At 36.8% G+C, this 19,498-nt stretch overlaps 2 protein-coding genes across 7 annotated transcripts in view; one reads left to right on the top strand and one right to left on the bottom strand.

Moving 5' to 3' along the window:
* Positions 1–10,808, bottom strand: part of NDC80 (NDC80 kinetochore complex component) — a 48,111-nt gene extending 37,303 nt beyond the window's left edge. The window contains exons 1-6 of one of the 3 annotated variants that reach the window (XM_034996326.1): positions 10,562–10,808; positions 9,120–9,229; positions 7,891–7,968; positions 4,856–4,979; positions 4,605–4,777; positions 3,814–3,916 (exon numbers count right to left, since the gene is read on the bottom strand). In XM_034996326.1, coding sequence (XP_034852217.1) covers positions 3,814–3,916; positions 4,605–4,777; positions 4,856–4,979; positions 7,891–7,968; positions 9,120–9,220 — 579 coding nt within the window. In that variant the 5' untranslated portion in view covers positions 9,221–9,229; positions 10,562–10,808. Of the gene's footprint in view, positions 1–3,813; positions 3,917–4,604; positions 4,778–4,855; positions 4,980–7,890; positions 7,969–9,119; positions 9,556–10,561 lie in introns of those variants that run through there. The other 2 variants (XM_034996325.1, XM_034996327.1) reach the window with 2 other exon arrangements.
* Positions 10,686–19,498, top strand: part of METTL4 (methyltransferase like 4) — a 41,103-nt gene continuing 32,290 nt past the window's right edge. Inside the window, exons 1-3 of one of the 4 annotated variants that reach the window (XM_034996330.1) lie at positions 10,686–10,758; positions 12,197–13,019; positions 15,129–15,191. In XM_034996330.1, the coding sequence (XP_034852221.1) occupies positions 12,624–13,019; positions 15,129–15,191 (459 nt within the window). In that variant the 5' untranslated portion in view covers positions 10,686–10,758; positions 12,197–12,623. The other 3 variants (XM_034996331.1, XM_034996328.1, XM_034996332.1) reach the window with 3 other exon arrangements.

Genomic DNA, 19,498 nt, shown 5'->3' with positions numbered 1-19,498 from the left:
CAATAACCTGTTATTGGAAACACAATATAAAAAAGTATGTAAACTGTAACATCAATAACCTAAAATGTAAAAGGGAGAAGTGAAAGTGTAAAATTTATGAATGTTATTGAAGCTATCAGTTTAAAATAGAATGTTATAGCTGTTATTTTTGTTTTTGTTTTTTAAATTAGGCTCTACACCCAACATGGAGCCCAGTGTGGGGTTTGAACTCATGACCCTGAGATCAAGACTTGAGCGGAGATCAAGAGTTGGACGCTTAACCGACTGAACTATCCAGGCACCCTGAATGTTATAGTTTTAAAGATATTTTATGTAAGTCTTATGATAACTACAAGGGAAAAACATGAAATAGATACATAAAAATGATAGTCAAAGTATGCTGATACCAAATATCATCAAATTTCAAAAGAAGATAGTAGAATAAGAACCAAGCAGAACAATAGATCTACAAAATGGTCTGAAAACTATGAACAAATGGCAGTAAGTCCTTATCAATGGATAATTAAGTGTAAATGGATTAAACTTTCCAACCAAAGACACAGAATGACTGAATGGACAAAAACAAGATCCAAAAATAGGCTGCCTACAAGAGACTCACATTAGTTTTAGAGATCCAGACTGAGAGTGAAGGGATGAAAAAGATATACCAGGCAAAATAGACTTTGAATGAAAAGTGGTAGAGGGATATGGAGGGCTCAGTTGTTAAGCCTCTGACTTCGGCTCAGGTCATGATCCCAGGGTCCTGGGATCGAGTCCCGCAGCGGGCTCCCTGCTCAGCAGGGAGCCTGCTTCTCCCTCTCCCTCCCTCTCACCTGCTGTGCTCTATCTAATAAATAAATAAATAAAATCTTAAAAAAAACCAAAAAATGAAAAGTGGTAGAAAGAGACGACAAAGGTCATTATATAATGATAAAAGGGTCAATCCATCAAGAAGATAAAACATTTATAAATATTTATGCAACCAACATGGGAGCACCTAAATATATAAAGCAAATACTAAAAGAACTAAAAGAAATAACAGCAGGGGCGCCTGGTGGCTCAGTTGTTAAGCGTCTGCCTTCGGCTCAGGTCATGATCCAGGGTCCTGGGATCGAGCCCCACATCGGGCTCCCTGCTCCGCGGGAGGCCTGCTTCTCCCTCTCCCACTCCCCCTGCTTGTGTTCCCTCTCTTGCTGTGTCTCTCTCTGTCAAATAAATAAAATCTTTAAAAAAAAAAAGAAAAAAAGGAAAAATAAAGAAAAAAAAGAAATAACAGCAATACAATAATAGTTGGAAGACTTTAATACCACACTCCTTTTTTTAAAAAATTTTTTTTCTTTTTAAAGATTTTATTTATTTGACAGAGAGAGACACAGCGAGAGAGGGAACACAAGCAGGGGGAGAGGGAGAGGGAGAGGGAGAAGCAGGCTTCCCGCGGAGCAGGGAACCCGATGCGGGGCTTGATCTCAGGACCCTGGGAGCATGACCTGAGCCAAAGGCAGACGCTTAATGACTGAGCCGCCCAGGTGCCCCTAATACCACACTCTTAACAATGGTGAGATCATCCAGAGAATAAATAAATAGCAATTTGAACAACACTACAGACCAAATGGACTCAACAGACATATATAAAACATATCCAACAATAGCAAAATATACATTCTTCTCATGAGTACAAGGAAAATTTTCTAGGAGAGATCATATGTTAAGTCATAAAACAAGTCTTAGTATGATTAAAGAAGAAGTCATACCAAGTATCTTCTCTAACCAAAATGGTATGAAAGTAGAAATCAACAATAGGAGGAAAAGTGGAAAAGTCATGGGAACATGGAAGTTAAACATCACTCTCTCTCATGAACAACCAATGTAACAAATCAGAAATTGAAGGGGAAATGAAAAAGTATCTTGAGACAAATGAAAATGGAAACACAACATATCAAACTTATGGGATGTAGCAAAAGCAGCTTAAAGAGGGAAGTTTGTAGCTATAAATGCATACATCAAGGAAACAGAAAGATCCTAAATAAGAACCTAAATTTACACCTCAAGAAACTAGAAAGACCAAAGTAAGTCCAAAGTTAGCAGAACGAAGGAAACAATAAAGATTATTTAAATACAAAGAAGTAATAAAAATAGGTAAAAAAGTGGAAGAATCTTTTTTTTTTTTTTTTTTTAACATCAGAGACTAAAGGAGGCCATCCTAAATCTGGCTAAATTTTTAGGATTCTGTTAAGTGGGAAAGATAATTAGAACAAGAAACCTATGATGTCTCATTGATTCTTACAATCTCTCATTGATTCTTATAGTGTTCAGTTCTACCACCTCAAGCAAACCAAGATAGCAAAGAGGAAATTTCAACCTATATAATAGACTTGGAGGCATCTCAAGAGGTCCCTCCCCAACAGAAGCCAAAGCAGGTACTCCATGAGCTCCTGCATCACTGTGGAAATGCTGTCTCCTAACCACAAAAGAATGACATAAGTTGTTTAGTGAAACAAGGGTAAAGTGTTCTATTGACAACAGGAGTATTTGGTGGTGGGAAAAGAGAGGTAGTTACCCAATGTCGATGGATATCGCTGAGGAGAGACAAACTGAATGCACAGATGTTATACATTAAGTTCAGTAAAATGGTATTGGATTTCTACTCTTATCTTGACAATGGTGGTGCTGAAAGTACTGAGATGTCTTCTGGGTCAAAAATCCATCCACTTAGTGCCTGCCTATATTTTGTTAAGGGACTGTCAATGGACAAGAGAATGTCAGGAGGACAGTATTAGTTTTAAGGATTCCAGCACTAAGGACAGGAACTCGGAAACTATGAGAGACTGAATTAGACTAGATAAAGATCTGTATTTCTCAACAGTCAAAATACAGCACATAAATCAAAAGGGAAAAAATATTTGTACCATATCCATACGAGCTAATTACCCCAGTTTGACTCTTTTTGGTGCTCCTACAAATCAATAAGAAAATAGAAAAATGGCAAAAGACACAAATAGGCAGTTGTAATAAGTGTGAAATATGTTCAAGTTGAGAAAAAGATTGCAAATATGAAAAAGTTTTCACTTGTTCATTTAAAATATTGATAAACTTAATATATAAGCAGTTTAATTTATAAAGATTAAAATATACATAATAGGACCAAAAAACCCCACAAGAAATATCAATGACAAACCATACAAAAAGACAATTGCTTTAATAATATATATATTAAACAAGCTATTTTTTCACCTTTCAAATGGTAAAGATTTTAAAACAATGATGTTTTCGGAAAATGCATATGCTCATACATTGCTGAGGAGCTTTTAACTGGTGCAAGTTTTCTGAAGGGAAATTTGTCAATATATATATCAAAAGTTAAAAAGAAAAACCCACATAATTTGTGCAGCAAAAAAGGCACCTTTAAAACTATAGCCCAAGGAAATGTTTTAAATTGTTGTCTCTGAGTTGTGGGATTATGGGTATATCACTTTCTGTGTATTTCTGTATTTTCCAAAACTTTTTGCAATGCATATGGATTTTAATTAAAAAAGGGAAAAAAAACCAAAGTAATGTTATGTATATAATGGGGGAAATAATTTCCTACTTTTTTTTTTAAAGCTTTAAAACCTCGCAAAAACAAATAATTTCCTTGCCAATGTGGTAATTCCTCTCACCTCGAGAAGCATTTGTTAATAGTCTGAAGAATTTAAAATCAAATGTGCTTTGAAAAATGAAAACAGATGTAGACTTTAAGATAACTGGCAAAAGACAGACTGAGAGAGAAATAATACTATCTCAAGGAAAAAAAAAAATCTTTCCTATATATACATTTTAAAATGAAAAATCAAATACCTTGATGCAGTCTATGAGCCAAACCAAGGCGGCCACAATATGTGGCCATGTATGAGGGGCCCCCACTGTATACATGGAGCTTTTGGATAATGCAAAAGGATACCTATGAAAAGTTAGGAAAAAAAATAGAAGCCAACAATGTTAATTTTGTGAAAATAAGACTAAATTAGGCAAGTTACATTAGAAAAATTCCACATATATACCAACAGTCTTGACTTGTTTAGAAGATATTTATTAAGATTTTGTTCTTGGTCATCTTACTCTGAAATGATTTTGTGTATTTTTTGGTTTCTTCTCTTTGTACGTATATCCCTAACACTGCAGAACTTGATTTACAACCAGTATGTTGGACTCCTCTCCTAAAAAATTGTTTGTTCCCTCAAATTCAATGTACTCCAAATAAGCCACATGTGTATACTCTTCATCCTCAAATCCATTCCTTCCCGTGTTTACTCTACACAGCCATTCTTGACTTCATCCCACCCCATTTTCTCCAGGCCTCCAATCCTGTCTTTTTTGCTTCTATTAAATCTGTGGTATCCAGTCCATCCTAGCTATTCCTCGTCACTTCAGTATTTGGAAAGCCTTATGAACTATCTTCTACAGTTCAGGAATAACCTCCAAACAGTGGTTTTTCTTGCCTTTAAATTTATCCTAAGATATACTGCCCACAGTGACCATCTTAAAATATATGATTTCTCTCACTCAGAATCTTTACAAATCAATTGAGTCTGATTCTTCTCTGTGTTCCTACAATCTCTTAAGGCTAATAAGAAATATAACATACAAACCCAAGATCTTTAAAGATTCTTGGAACCTCTTCTTCAAACTTTGTGTCAGGAAGTTCATACGAAGGGCACAGGAAGCCATAAAGAAAAGTGAAGATCTTTAGGAAGTCTTTAACAGAAGGAGCTTGTAGAGATTTCATGGATACACTATATGCATAACCATTTTCTGTAAGAAACTACAATAATTTTTAAGAAACATCAAACATTTTATAATAGAAAAATTACTGGAAAATACTTAAGAGAATATAAAATACCTCACAGAGTTGTCGAATACACTGCTGAATGAATGCTTTGTCATTAAGTGGTCGTGGGTCCTTGATTTTTTCAGAACTGGAAAATATACCAAATTGACTATTCCGAGATCCATGTCCACTAGTTCTGGAAATATAAACAGTCAAAACTATTTCAGTCTGTGGTCAAGTCTAAATTATTTCAAGGTGATTTTATATTTTACTAGCAGCAACAAACATTAAAGTTCAATTATTTTCTCTTATTCAAAGCAGAGAAAAAGAGCAAATAATGATAACTATAAAATGAGGTAGGAAGAAAAATGCACTGTGGTGCATTGCATTCCTAACACATCCACTATCACCTAAGAGTGTATTTTGAGTCCACTAGATCTTCTGTACAACCATTCTCCAAGTCTATTCAGTAACCCAAGTCCTTTCGCCATCCTATTTAGCCTTCCACGATTGCTCCTTCACTCCTAACCCTTTCATTTGCCATCATTTCTTGTGGGAAAATTGTTTTTGAGATGTTAAAATGGGCAGTGTATGCTTTTTCTCTTAAACGTTTTTGTGTCATGCAATATTATGTATCTGATTTTTTTTTTTTTTAGTATTTATTTATTGACAGAGAGAGAGAGACAGTGAGAGAGGGAACACAAGCAGGGGGAGTGGGAGAGGGAGAAGCAGGCTTCCCGCGGAGCAGGGAGCCCAATGTGGGGCTCGATCCCAGGACCCTGGATCATGACCTGAGCCGAAGGCAGACGCTTAACGACTGAGCCACCCAGGTGCCCCTATGTATCTGATTGCTATTTACTATAAATTTACATGGTGCAACTTTTTAGTCATTAATGGATAAAACATATGTGCTCCATTTTAAGCCCTTCCTCTGCAAAACAAAACTTAATTTGTTTGTATTTTTATAATGGTTTCTTTTGCCTAACTTTGTGGCCTGATTTAGCTACCAACTGCAGTTTATTAAATATCCTTAGAATAACAATTTTCCTTATTGAACAGATGCCACAAAACTGAGTTGCAATGAACACTGCTGTAATATCTGAACTCTGTTCATCAGAGTTCTATTTGTCCCTGCAAGTTTGCTTACTGCTTTCAACTTCTCTCCTGCCAATGCTCTAAAAGTTCTTTAGCTTGGGCCCTCTCACTCCACAGCCCAGATTGGCTATTTTCTCCCCTGAGAATTTGCTAATTTGAGAACCACTTTTCTACATACTGCTATTACTTAATCTTTAATTTTTTTTTTTTTTTTTTTACCCAAAAGGAATACATGTATAGACTCAGCTCTTATTCTACACAGAACTGCACTGTTAGATATCTTTTTAAATTATAAGAGAAATAAATAAATAAAATCTTTAAAAAAAAGGGCGCCTGGGTGGCTCAGTTGGTTAAGCGACTGCCTTCGGCTCAGGTCATGATCCTGGAGTCCCGGGATCGAGTCCCGCATCGGGCTCCCTGCTCGGCAGGGGGTCTGCTTCTCCCTCTGACCCTCCCCCCTCTCATGCTCTCTCTATCTCATTCTCTCTCAAATAAATGAATAAAATCTTTAAATTATAAGAGAATTTCCTAACCAGTCAAAATACTGCATCATTCAATTTATAGCTTAAGGGCACAGGGTCCAGAATCAGAGTCTGTGGTTTCAAATTCTGTCTTAAAATTACTTAACCTCTCTGTGCTTCAATTCCTTTTCTATAAAATGGATACAATAATAGTATCTATTCATAGGGCAGTTCTGAGGATTGATTAAAAGAGTTAATACAGACAAAGCACTTATAACAACGTCTGGCTTATAAAAATGCTCAGCAAATGTTAGATTTTATAGTAATTATCATCATTATCTGTGAAGTTCACCACTGAGAGAAGAGTTAGATTACAAAAATGCCTTAAGATTTTTCACCAACTGGAATGAATATCAGAAAGAGCTTAATTTGGTTTCAAGGCAAAGACTTTTCTAAGGTAACAAACATTTCATCTCTAAATATTTTCAAAACAATTGAACAGGTTTGCCTTAAAACAGTTATATTTTGTTTTGGTGAGATAAAAGAACAAATTATTTTTTCAATTTTGGGGTTGATCATTCCTTAAAAAATAAATTTTATTGAGGTGTAATTTGCTTAGAGTAAAATGTACCTGTTTAAAGTGTACAGTATGATGAGGTTTGACAACGTATATACCTGTGCAATCTCTGCCACAATGAAGACATAAAGATATTGAACATTTTCATCATCGCAAAAGTTTTTTACTCCTTAACATTCAATCCTTGCCCCACCTTCAGCACAGGCGACACTGATCTATGCTAGACAGTGGTTTTCAAAGTGTGATCTTGGGGATCTGAGAAGACAAAGCTATTTTCATGCTGAAAAACTAAGATGTTATTTGCCCCTTTCATTCTCATTTTCTCATGAGTGTACACTGGAGTTTTTCAGAGGTTGGCTACATGATGTATGATATTTTAACAGACTGAATGGGAAGCTGATATGAGAAGCTAGCTATCTTCTATTTTGCCAGATGTTAAAGAGATTTGCAAAAATGTAAAACAACATCACTTTTATTACTGAAATAGTTGTTTTTGGGAAAAAAAATTCTTTTACGTTAAAGGTATGTTATTTTTGTTAACACGTAAGGGGTTATTATTATTTTACATTCAATGAATACATAATTAAAAACTTTCCAGTTTTAATTTCTAATATTGTTAATATCCATAAATACAGCCCACAAAATGAAAGCTCTTTGGAATCTTAATATTTAAGAGTATAAAAAAGCCTGGGACTAAATTGTTGAACTAGATGATGGTTCCTCCGAATTTTAAAATGCTATGATTCCATACTATCTGAAAGCTAGGTGTAGAATTTTCAATCAACTATTCACTTATAACATGAAATAGTGGTCTGAATGTGCTGATATGTCTCTTAGCACTATCTAAAACAGATATAACCATTTCACCATTTAAAATGGAAGAAAGCTAGCTTTTAACTTTCTTTTGTGAGGGAATCATGCCATCCTATTTTTTTAAGAATCCTTTCATTAAAACTAATAAAAAATATCATTACCTTTTACCAAACACAGAGGCTTTTCTTTCAGATGTGGGTTTGTTTATATTCAACTTTCCAAAGGCTGGTTTCTCTTTGCTTTAACAAAATGAAAAGAACAAACTTTAAAAAATAAATATAAAAAAATATTAGTTTAAGAAATTTTTGGAAATATGTTGGAACTAGCACCTCTTTCCCATTACCTATAAAAATAATTCAGAATCATGAAAATTTTTAGTAGCAATCACAGCTGTTACAATGGGATAGGCTAACAACATGCACGAGTAATAATGCTAAAATGTTAAGAAGAAAGCAGAAAAAAACCATATCTACATTCTCATTTCAATCATTTTAACATATGTACATTTATGGATAACCTTAAAGGAAAAAAATTTAAAGATAGGTATCTTCAATCATAGGATAGCTACATTTAACAATTTTCTTTTAAGGCCTACTCTATTAGAATGCAGCTCCACCTAAGAACATACATTATGTAAAAAACAAACCTAAAACATTGCCAATGGCAGCCTTTTAGTTTTCAATATAATTCAAGGCATAAATGTTTTAGTGCATGTAATGTGTAACAATACAAAAAATTTCTGATTTCAGAAGTTAAAGACACAAATAATTCAAATTTCTAAAAGTAGCTGAGGCTTATACAATGTACACCTAAGTAATTTAAGTATAGTTAGCAGTTAACTTGTACCTTGGTATCAGAGGATTGATATAGCCCTCAGTGGCTTACAAACAGCCTTCTCTTAATTAGAACAAACTCACAGAGAAAAACTAGTTTATGATAGTATAATTAATACCCCTTTCCAGTGAATACTGAGAAAACAGTTTGGAGAAGTGTTCTGTAGTTTCTTCTAAACTGCAGCTTATCATTGAGCAAGTAAGTAATAACTCTGACAATTTTGCCAATTGGATATACTTCAGTAAATTCAAAGTTCTAGCAACAAGCCTGCTCAAATAAGCAGGTCTAGAATAAAGGAGGAAAATAAGAAAAAGTGCTGAAAGGGAATTAACAATCCTTTTTAGGGGTTGCTGGGCAAAGTATGTAGCTTTGGAAATTTAAGGAACAAATGAGATAAAACACACCTAATAACATGCCAATTTTTAGCCTTCATTAACCCAAATTAGGTACCACTGTGAACAAACAAGATTCATAAGAACATCACTCATAGTACATTTTTGTGTTAATCATCTTTACAGATTTCTTTGTCCAAAATGGTAACGCATGAGGTACTTACGTTTGAGGGGTATGGAGGCCTTGTTTATTGAAATCCTGAGACCTTAAATCCTGCATGGAGAGGCGGCCAGCACCACCGGTGGAAACTGAACTGCGCTTCATTCTTACTACCTGCATTCATGAATTCAGTATTAAAACATCTTTCCAGATATAGATGCTACATTAAGCACCAACTGTTATCTTCATCCTCAAACAGAAAGCAGCCAAGTTCCACTGTTCCTTCAAGATAATCTTTTCCTGGGCCCTTTTGTTCATATAAGGTGAAGTTCTCATTTGCAGGGAATGTGTATTTAACCTCATTTAAAAATATTCAACACACACGAATATTTACTAACTGCCTACCATGTACACCTGAGTGTGCAAGGCAATTGAAATGACACAATGATAAATAAGGTATAATTTCTGCCTTCACATATCTTCAGCAGTTAAAGCCCTGAAACCTAACCCAGATCACCTTACTGCTGTTGGCTGCACCTTTTCATTGGGAAAGTCAGAGGCTATCTGACAAGAACTACCTCAAGATGTTTCCTTTACTTTGGTCTTAGAGAATACAGCTATTCTGTTTTCTTTTCCTAACGTCCATCCCTCTTGCTCTGTCCTTAACCCACTGTTTCCCATTTATATTAAATTAGTGCCCCTTTTACTTCAATCTCCCTTCCAGCAAGGATCAATTATATGGTCCACAAAATGGTCTACAGTTTATGTCTCAGAAAATTAACATTTCATTTCCTTCATACCTACTGAAACAGTTGCCTCCTAGAATACTCATGACTGACAAATCTTTTGATCCTATCTCATCTTTTGGCATTAGACACTACACACCTAGATCTCTCAAGTTCTGTCTTGGTTTCCAGCGAAGTGGACATTTGTGATTATCCTGTCACTTCTCTGCGCTCTCCTTTGTCTTTTAACCTGATTACACGCTTTCTATCTTGGCTTGGCCACCTATTTCTTTTACTTTATACATTTCTGCTATCCATTCAACTTTCCCATCCACCTATATGTGCACTCCAAATCTCCACTTAAAATGTAATTTAAGATTAAGACTTTCCTACACACCCACTAGTATCTCAAACGCCACACCTCAAACAGTTCTTCATCTTGTCCCTCCTGTCCCTGCTCCCATCAATTCCTCCCTCCAGACTCTCTGCTCCCCACCAGTGTGCCCCCAGGTCCTCCTCTTCTCCCTTGGACGTCACTGTCAGTAGAAATTTATTGTACTCCGGGAAACTGGCGCCTCGCACAGACTCGGCCCGGAGGCCTCTCAGAATAGTAGACTAAAACGTTGTCAGGGCCTCTAAATCTACGGTGTTGGCGCCATCGCTCTCTCCCTTGAGAACACTTCTGCCGGCACAAAATTAACTCAAAGTCATTAGTTACCTTTCTTCCAGTTTCTTGACACAACCCAGGGACCGAATTTCTGTAACCTGCGCAACTACTCACCCGGCAGGACAACAGCCGCCAAAACACCCAACTCCTCCCTCCACCCACCGGCGCAGTTCGAATTTTAAAATCTCCGCCGGCGTCTACATCACCACGTACGTCGAACGCGTGCTCATCTCCTGCGCGCCGCTCCCCGTCGCGGGGATTCTGCGTGTTGCTGGCGTCCTGTCGCCTCGCTCAGCACACTGGCATCTCTGGTAAGTGTGAGCGGCTCCTACAAAGTCTGGTCGGATTTCTAAAGTTAGCGCCGAAGAGACGAGCGCTGTACGTCTCCGAGTAGCTGACAGAGCTCTCCAAATCGCCCTGGAAACGTCTTTTCCGTACAGCAACATGGCCGCGCCCGTTGGCTCGTAGAGAAGGAAATTTCCTTTGCCATGAAAGTGGCGTCTTTCGTGACCACGGTTTAGAGGGTTGCTTCTCATGATGCAAGTCTGGGAGACGTCGTGCAGTTTTTCTGACAGGGGAAGCAGTGAGGTAGGAGATAGTAACTGCTGAGTGTGGGTGTAGCTGGCTTCGAGGATCGAGCCGGTGTGGCTGCCGCTAGGGTTCGGGTTCGCAGTGTGCTCGCTGGGGTTCCATGGTCTTCTAGTGGTGGCCAACGAGGAACCCAAGGGGGTGAGGGGTGGAGGTTTGGGTGTGAAGGGGAGAGGTAGGAGAGAGTTTTAGTATATGTGCTGCCGAAGCGAGCACGAGAGAGAGAGAGTTTAAAGCACAGTAGTTCACTTTGCTAAAATAGGACTTCCCTGCTTCCCTGAGTTTGAACTCAAAGACATGTACTGCCCAGTACCTGGAAAGTGATGGGGGTGGGAGAAAAACTTTGAGCCAAAGTCCTGACACTGATTCTTGGAGCAGTTTTGCGGTTAACTAGAATTGTAATTTGGGGCACGTCCCCTTTTCTGAGTTTCAGTTTTCTTGACTACATTTCTTGCTCTCACTAGCCATTACATTACCTCCTCACCACAAGTGGTGACTGTGAAAGGAGGGCCAGTACCAGGATTACCATCACTAATAGCATTTGTTTGAACAGTTGCTATGTGTCAGGCACTGCACAGCACTTCATGGAGATTATCTCATTTAATTCTCTAAGCTGCCTTCTGAGATGTCATAAAAAATGATGAATTTGAGACTCTGTAGTGAGAGTAAATAACTTGACTATGGTCATACTGCTAACACTACATGGAGTTGGAAGTTTGGTTCTAAATGCTGCTATTACTGCTGTGCTGTTAAATACTTATTCTGTCCCCCTGTTAAGTTCTCCATTATACTAGATTTAGTAGGTAATACCCAGAACTTTATCATTTTTTTTGGGTAAAAAGATAAGGAAGTTTTGAAAAAAACATAGTTGCTGAAGGAGGACTGCTCAGAACCAATAACCTTGCAATTTTGTTAGGGTTTGGTACTTCTGAAATCCGTTAAAATTGCATCGTGCTTAGTTAGCCTAGACCAGTCTTTCATTTTATGCTTTTTTGCACTCCGTTGGTAGCAGTGGTTAAGTATGGCAGTGTTAATGGGCTGACTTATTGCGGCAGATGTGCTTTGAAAAAACAAGAGCTGACCTCTCTGTGACCTCTCTAGGTTTATCTCATTAAAAAGGGTGAATTCACATAGGTAATGTAGTATTCTTTGCTTTGACAGGACACGCTCACCTTTAAGAATTGAATGACTTCCTGACTTGGAGGATGTGGACCTAGTGGCTAGATTAAAAGCGAACAGGAGGTTGTGTGGAGGGCCCAGGAAGATAAGAGGATTCAATTGGGATTCCAGAAATAAGATCCCATTTTAATTCTCTTTTGCTAAATTGGCTGAAAAATTAGAATTATCAACCCTGTAATTAAAAGTTTATATTAAAACATTACATTTTTCCTTAACGTATCATGAATGTCAAATTCTCTTTTGTGTGTATGTTAAGTTTATATACTTGCACATGAATTCTACCTGTGTATGTGAAGTATATTTTTATTGAAATGCAGGACATTTAAGAAGTTAATCTGGAAAATTGGATTTTACATCTAGACTCTCATTTTCAGAGTTTTTTTTTTTCTTTCTTTTTTAAGAGAAGAGAATGTCTGTGGTGCACCAACTGTCACCAGGATGGTTACTAGATCATCTTTCTTTCATTAACAACATAAACTATCAACTTCACCAACATCATAAGCCTTGTTGCAGTAAAAATGAGCCCACTTCATCTGTCCACTTTGATACTCTTCAAACGGATTCTTTGATCTCTTTGGGAACCTCTGCTACCTTTATTGCTTTTGACTCTACCACTAAGCCAGATAATGATGCCAGAGGAAATTGTGAAATCTTCATACAGAGATATGTTTTTCGATCTGAGCTATTTAATGTCACCAAACCTTATATAACTCCAGCTGTTCACAAAGAATGCCAACAAAGGAATGAAAAGGAAGATCCAATGGATGGTATTAAAGAAGAAAACCGCATTTCTATTATTGGGAAGGTAGAAAGTTTTAACACATTTTTATTTTTCTGCAGAACAGGCAGAAGTTTATTATGCCAATATCTTCTAATTTACTAAGTCTAAAAAACAATCCATAAAGCGTAGGAAGGCTTTAGTTATAGCCAGTGTAATTTTTAACTCTTTCCTAATGTTCTACCATTCTTAGAAGACCAAATTTGCATATTTCAAAAGTAAGCAAAGTTTGCTCAAAAGTGAATGCTCTGTAAATTAAACAAAACTAAACAACAATAACAAAAAACCCTTTTTGCTTACTCAATTTGTATTAATTGCACGTTTTTACAACTGTTTTTGTTCAACAACGTGCTGCTTTGTCTGCAAAATCCTAAAGCAGTTTATGGATTTTGGGAGATTCTTAGAGACCTGTCCTTTGGGGATAAGCTCCTATAATGAAGTTTGCAAGAAGGGTGATATTTCATAAAGTTTTTAATAATAAAAGTAGAAAGCTACTATAGAAAATTGTATATGTTCTTAAAGCATATGTATTTGTGTATACACTGGTGCAGTCTTTTGGTGAAGTTTCAAGAATGCTATACAGGATCAAATTAATTATGCTTTAATACTTTTTATGTTTCTGAAGAGTTCAGAGATGATTATACAAAGTCCATTTCAGATAGATTATATTAACATTTTCTTTGATAGAGATAGGAATAACTTTATTACTCACCCACAAATGTTTGAGATCTTTCTATGTGCTGTTGTACATACAGGGATTAAACAAGATAAACATTATTGGTACCCTCATGGATCTTACAATTGAGATCCATGAAGAAAGATTATTAAATAAGAAAGCATGTTGAGAATTAGAATAAGGCAAGTAATAGGGATAATTTATTACATTGTTCTAGTTTCCTGAAGTAGAACTTTTAATATTCTTGTAATTTCTTGTGTCTTTTTTTTCCTTGGACAAATATTTATTGACCATTTGCTGTGTGTCAGGCATAGGAAAGAAAATATATAATGTCTGATATTTCAGTAAAATAGTATATAGATTATTTATCAATACTATTACTAATTCAGAAAAATAATAACAAGCATTTACAGTTTACTAAGTATGGGCATCTTTTAATGTTTTCACTTATGTTGGGTAAATTTCTCATTTTAATATGGAAAAATATAGATGGGTGTATGCAATGAGTTATCTTGACAAAACTTACCTTAATTCTGATATGCTAAGGCAAATTGTACAATTAGCTTAATCTTCAGTCCATTTATTTATTCAGCCAGCAAACATTTATTGTTAGCCTGCTGGGAGTATGCTACCATGTAAGCCCTGGTGTTTCAGCAATAAGAGGTATAAAGTCCTTGCTCTATTTTGCACTGTCTTACATGTTCTTTTCTATGCAGTTGTTAGATACAGAACAGTGTTAGTATATCTGATTTGTACCTAGCCCTCAGATCAATCATAAAGAGCTATTGAAAGTGTACTGGATTGGGCGCCTGGGTGGCTCAGTTGGTTAAGCAACTGCCTTCGGCTCAGGTCATGATCCTGTAGTCCCTGGATCGAGTCCCACATCGGGCTCCCTGCTCGGCAGGGAGTCTGCTTCGTCCTCAGACCCTATCCCCTCTCAGGTTTTCTCTCTCTCTTAAATAAATAAATAAAATCTTAAAAAAAAAAAAAAAAAGAAAGTGTACTGGATTTTTTTTAATGATAGTATATGCGTAGTTCATCTCCTCAGAAATGACGTTGAGGATTGTACAATATATATCAACTGATAGATGATACTAGTAACTTTATACAGTGTCACAGTTTTCTTGTGTTCCATGGATGTCTGTGCTACATTTTATCATTGGTACTAGTTCTTGTTAATAGCAGATAAGGCTTAGGTGACCTTATATCACTTATTAAGCTTGTAATAATAATAATAATAATAATAATAATAATAATAAATAGTAATTTTTTATTTGGGAAAGCTTATTTCTTTAGTCCATACACTTTTCACTGATTCTGACCTTACTAGTCGGTTAAGCTCTTGAAGACTGAGATACACACTAGGGAAAATGTGATAAAAAAGAAATACTAATATATTTCCAAATATCAACATTGTGATAGATGGCAACATAATTTTCTTCCTGTAATTTACTCTTTAGAAGCGTAAAAGATGTGTTGTTTTCAATCAAGGTGAATTGGATGCTATGGAATATCATACAAAGGTAAGGTGTAAAATGTTCATTGATGACATTTGAAGATTAATGTGAAGTAGTATAAAACTATATAAATAAGGATGTTCTTAAAAATTAAACAATTATTTTGATCAAAGTTAGAATTTAATAGTGGAGTGATTTTTTTTCTTTTATGATTTCTGGATTTTTGAGTCATAATTAAAAAGGTATTTCTTCTTCAAGGTTCTAGAAGAATTTTCCCATGGGAAAAAAATGAAAGAATTTTCTCATGCTTTTTCTAGGATATTATTTCATTTCACATTTATATCTTTGATTCATTTAGATTTCATTGTGGTGTGAAGTGTGAGTTACATATACACATATGTATTTGAGTTTATTTCTGGATTTATGTCTTAATTTGTCTATCTTCCAGTCTCTTTTCAGGTTTTATAACATGAGTATGTTTTAATATTTGGTATGCTTACCCCTCCTTTTTCTGTATTTCTCTTTTACAGAATTTTTCTGTTTTGTTTGTTTGTTTATTTTCCCATATGAATTTCCCATTAGGATCAGTTTAATTCTGGTTAGAAAAAAGAAGCAATTGGAATTTTTATGGCATCAAGTTAAATTTATAAATTAAATTAGGGCCTACTGACATCTTTAAGATGTTGATAACACAAATTTGTTCTTTCCATTTGTTTCAGTTTCTATTGTCATTCCATAAGATTTTCTTCATAAAAGTCTTGCCAATTTCTTAAGTTGCTGTAGTGTTTGTTTTTTTTTTTAATCTCTGGGGTTTTCCAGTTAATACTTATAACTCCTGAAAATAGAAATACTTTAAATTACAGCTTTCCAATTATTTTATCTCTAATTTACTTCTCATTTGTAAATGAATAGGCTGGAAAATACAATACAATATTAAATCATATTTATGACATTGTATATCCTTGTCTTGTTCCCGACTCAGTGGGGATGATTTCATTACTAAGCATAATACTGGCTTTTGGACTGACCTGCAAATAGCATGTAAGGAAGTTTCCATCTGTTCTTTTTTATTACCTTTTTAAAAAAATATATTTTATTGATTTATTTGAGAGAGTGTAAGAGAGTGAGCATGAGCGGGAGCAGGGGGCGGGGGAGTGACGAGGGGGAGCGGAGGGAGAGGGAAGAGGGAGCCTGATGCGGGGCTCAATCCTAGGACCCTGGGACTGTGACCTGAGCCAAGGGCAGACACTTAACTGACTGAACCACCCAGGCACCCCCCATCTGTTCTTATTTATTGTTATTATCAAACATGGTTATTGAATTTTATGAAATGTTTTTTAAGCATCTGTGGAGATTGAATAGGTGATTTTTCTACTAATATTTCCCTTTGATTTTTCCTTATGTGTAACCATCCTTCTGTTTGTAGTATATATTCCAGATGACCAGCTGTCAGTGCCTCTCCTCACTCAGATGCATGGTAAATTATCTCCCATTTGCCTGGTGAATCATGAGGTTTCTCAGTCTGAATATTTGGAAATGGGCACCATTCTTGGCCCTGTGGGAACTCCCTGCACTATTTCTTCTGTCTTTTGGGTAGTTCTTTTCCTGGCCTTGGATAATTCCCTCATACACTTAAGCACATCAGTACTTAGGGGAATTTCTCCAGTGTGAATGCCTACAGATCTACATAGTTCTCTCTCTGGGTAGCTCTTTTCTGTTTGGTACTCTGTCCTATGAATTCTTGTCTTGACCTCCCTATATTCTCTGCTTTGTCTACTCGCTCTGGATTTTTCCAAGGCTCTGTTCAGATTCTTCTTTCTTTTGGCCTGGAAATTTTCCAGGCAGTTGCCTGGGGCAGTCATAGGGCTTACCTATGATTTCTTTCATTGTCCTTTATTGCCTGATGTCCTGTGTCTTGAAAGCTGTTGTTCCTAAGACTCCATTTTGGTTGAAAGTAGAAGTCTTTGGCTGCTTTGAATATTTTTTCTTTATCATTGATTTTTAGCAATTTGATTATGATGTTCCTTAATGCAGTTTTCCCCTCCTTCTCTGTTTGTTGAGCTTGAATCTATGAATTAATAGTTTCAGCAAATTTGGAAATTTTTTTGGCCATTACCTCCTCAAATATTTTTTCTGTCCTCTTCATTTTGGACACTTTTATTACGTTGTTTTCAAGTGCACTAATCTTTTCTTCTTCAATACCTGCTGTTAATACAACCTAGTATGTATTTCCTTTTTGCAGTGAATAGGCATACCTTGTTTTATTGTGCTTTGCTTTATTGCACTTTGCAGATATCCCACTTTTTAAAAAATGAAAGTTTGTGGCAACCCTGCATCAAGCAAGTCTATCAGTGCCATTTTTCCAACAGCATTTGCTCACTTTGTGTCTCTGTGTCACATTTAGATAATTTTTGCAGTATTTTAAACTTTTTTGTTATGACATTTGTCTTGGCCATCTGTGATGAGTGATCTTTGATGTTACTACTGTAATTGTTTTGGGGCACCACAAGCTGCACACATATGAGATGGCAAACTTAATTGATGAATGTGTGCTCTCTCTCCTCCACCAATGAGCCATTCCCGTCTCTCTCCCTCTTCTTGGGCCTCCCTATTGCCTGAGATACAGCAGTCTTGAAATTAGGTTAATTAATAACCCTGCAGTTGCCTCCAAGTGTTCAAGTGAAAGGAAGAGTTGCATGTCTCATACTTCAAATTATTTATTAGAAGTGAGTGAGAGAGAGAGCACGAGCAGGGGAAGGGGCAGGGGGGAAGCAGAAACCCTGCTGAGCAGGGAGCCTGATGCAGGGCTCCAGTCCCAGGACCCTGGGATCATGACCTGAGCTGAAGGCAGATGCTTAAATGACTGAGCCACCCAGGTGCCCCCCCCCCCTTTTTTTTGAGAGTGAGTGGGGCGAGGAGGTGGAAGGGCAGAGGGAGAGAGAGAATCTTAAACAGGCTCCATGGCCAGCATGGAGCCCGACTTGGGGCTCAATCTCATGACCCTGAGATCATGACCTGAGCTGAAATCAAGAGTTGGATGCTTAACCACCTGAGCCACCCAGGAACCCCCAACATGTCTTATGCTTTAAATCAAAAGCTGGAAATGATTAAGTTCAGTGAAGAAGGCAGATCAAAAGCCCCATGCACCAAAGTGTTAGCAAAATTGTGAATACAAAGCAAAAGTTCTTGAAGGAAATTTAAAGTGCTAACCCAATGAACATATGAATGATAAGTGAAATCAGCCTTATTGCTGATAGGGAGAAAGTTTGAGTGGTCTGGTTAGAAGATTGAATCAGCCACAACATTCCCTTAAGCCAAAGCCTAATCCAGAGCAAGGCCCTAACTCTCTTCAGTTCTATGAAGGCTGCAAAGATGTGTGAGGAAGTTGTAGAAGAGTTTGAAACCGGCAGAGGTTGGTTCATGAGGTTTAAGAAGCTGTCTGTATAACATCAAAAGTGCAAGGTGAAACAGCAAGTGCTGATGTAGAAGCTGCAGCAAGTGATCCAGATGACATAGCTAAGATCAGTACTGAAGGTGGCTACACTAAACAGATTTTCAATATAGACAAAACAGTCTTCTATTGGAAAAAGATGCCATCTAGGAATTTCATAACTAGATAGGAGAATGCCTAACTTCAAAGTTTGAGAGAACAGGCTGACTCTCTTGCTAGGGGCTAATGAAGCTGGTGACTTTAAGTTGAAGTCAGTGCTCATTTACCATTCTGAAAATTCTAGGGGCCTTAAGAATTATGCTAATTTGGGCACTTGGTGGCTCAGTTGGTTAAGCATCCGATTCTTGATTTCAGCTTGGGTCATGATCTCGGGGTCCTGGGATCAAGCCCTGTGTCAGGCTCCGCACTCAGCAGGGAGACTGCTTGAGGATTTTCTCCCTCTCCTTCTGCCTCTCCCTCTGCTCATGCTCTCTCTTTCTCTAATATAAATAAATAAATCTTTTAAAAAAAAACTATGCTGAATTTACTATGTGTTTGCTCTATAGGTGGAGCAACAAAGCCTGGATGACAGCACATCTGTTTACAACATGGCTTACTGAATCTTTTAAGCTCACTGTTGAGACCCACTGCTCAGAAAAAGACTCCTTTCAAAATAGTACTTATTATTTTTAATAATGCACCTGGTGACCCAAGAGCTCTGATGGAGATGTACAGTTAGATGTATGTTGTTTTCATGCCTGCTCACACAAAATCCATTTGGCAGGTCATGGATCAAGGAGTAATTTTGACTCAAGTCTTATTATTGAAGACATACATTTCGTAGGGCTGTAACTTCCACAGACAGTGATTCCTCTGATGGATCTGGGCACAAAGTCAATGGAAAGTCTTCTGGAAAAGTTTCACTATTCTAGATGCCATTAAG

The sequence above is a fragment of the Mirounga leonina genome, unplaced genomic scaffold (assembly GCF_011800145.1).
Source record: "Mirounga leonina isolate KUSES-001 unplaced genomic scaffold, KU_Mleo_1.0 Mir_93, whole genome shotgun sequence".
Taxonomy (NCBI): domain Eukaryota; kingdom Metazoa; phylum Chordata; class Mammalia; order Carnivora; family Phocidae; genus Mirounga; species Mirounga leonina.
The sequence above is the reverse complement of the archived record's forward strand: the minus strand, read 5'-3'. Positions and strand labels throughout refer to the sequence as shown.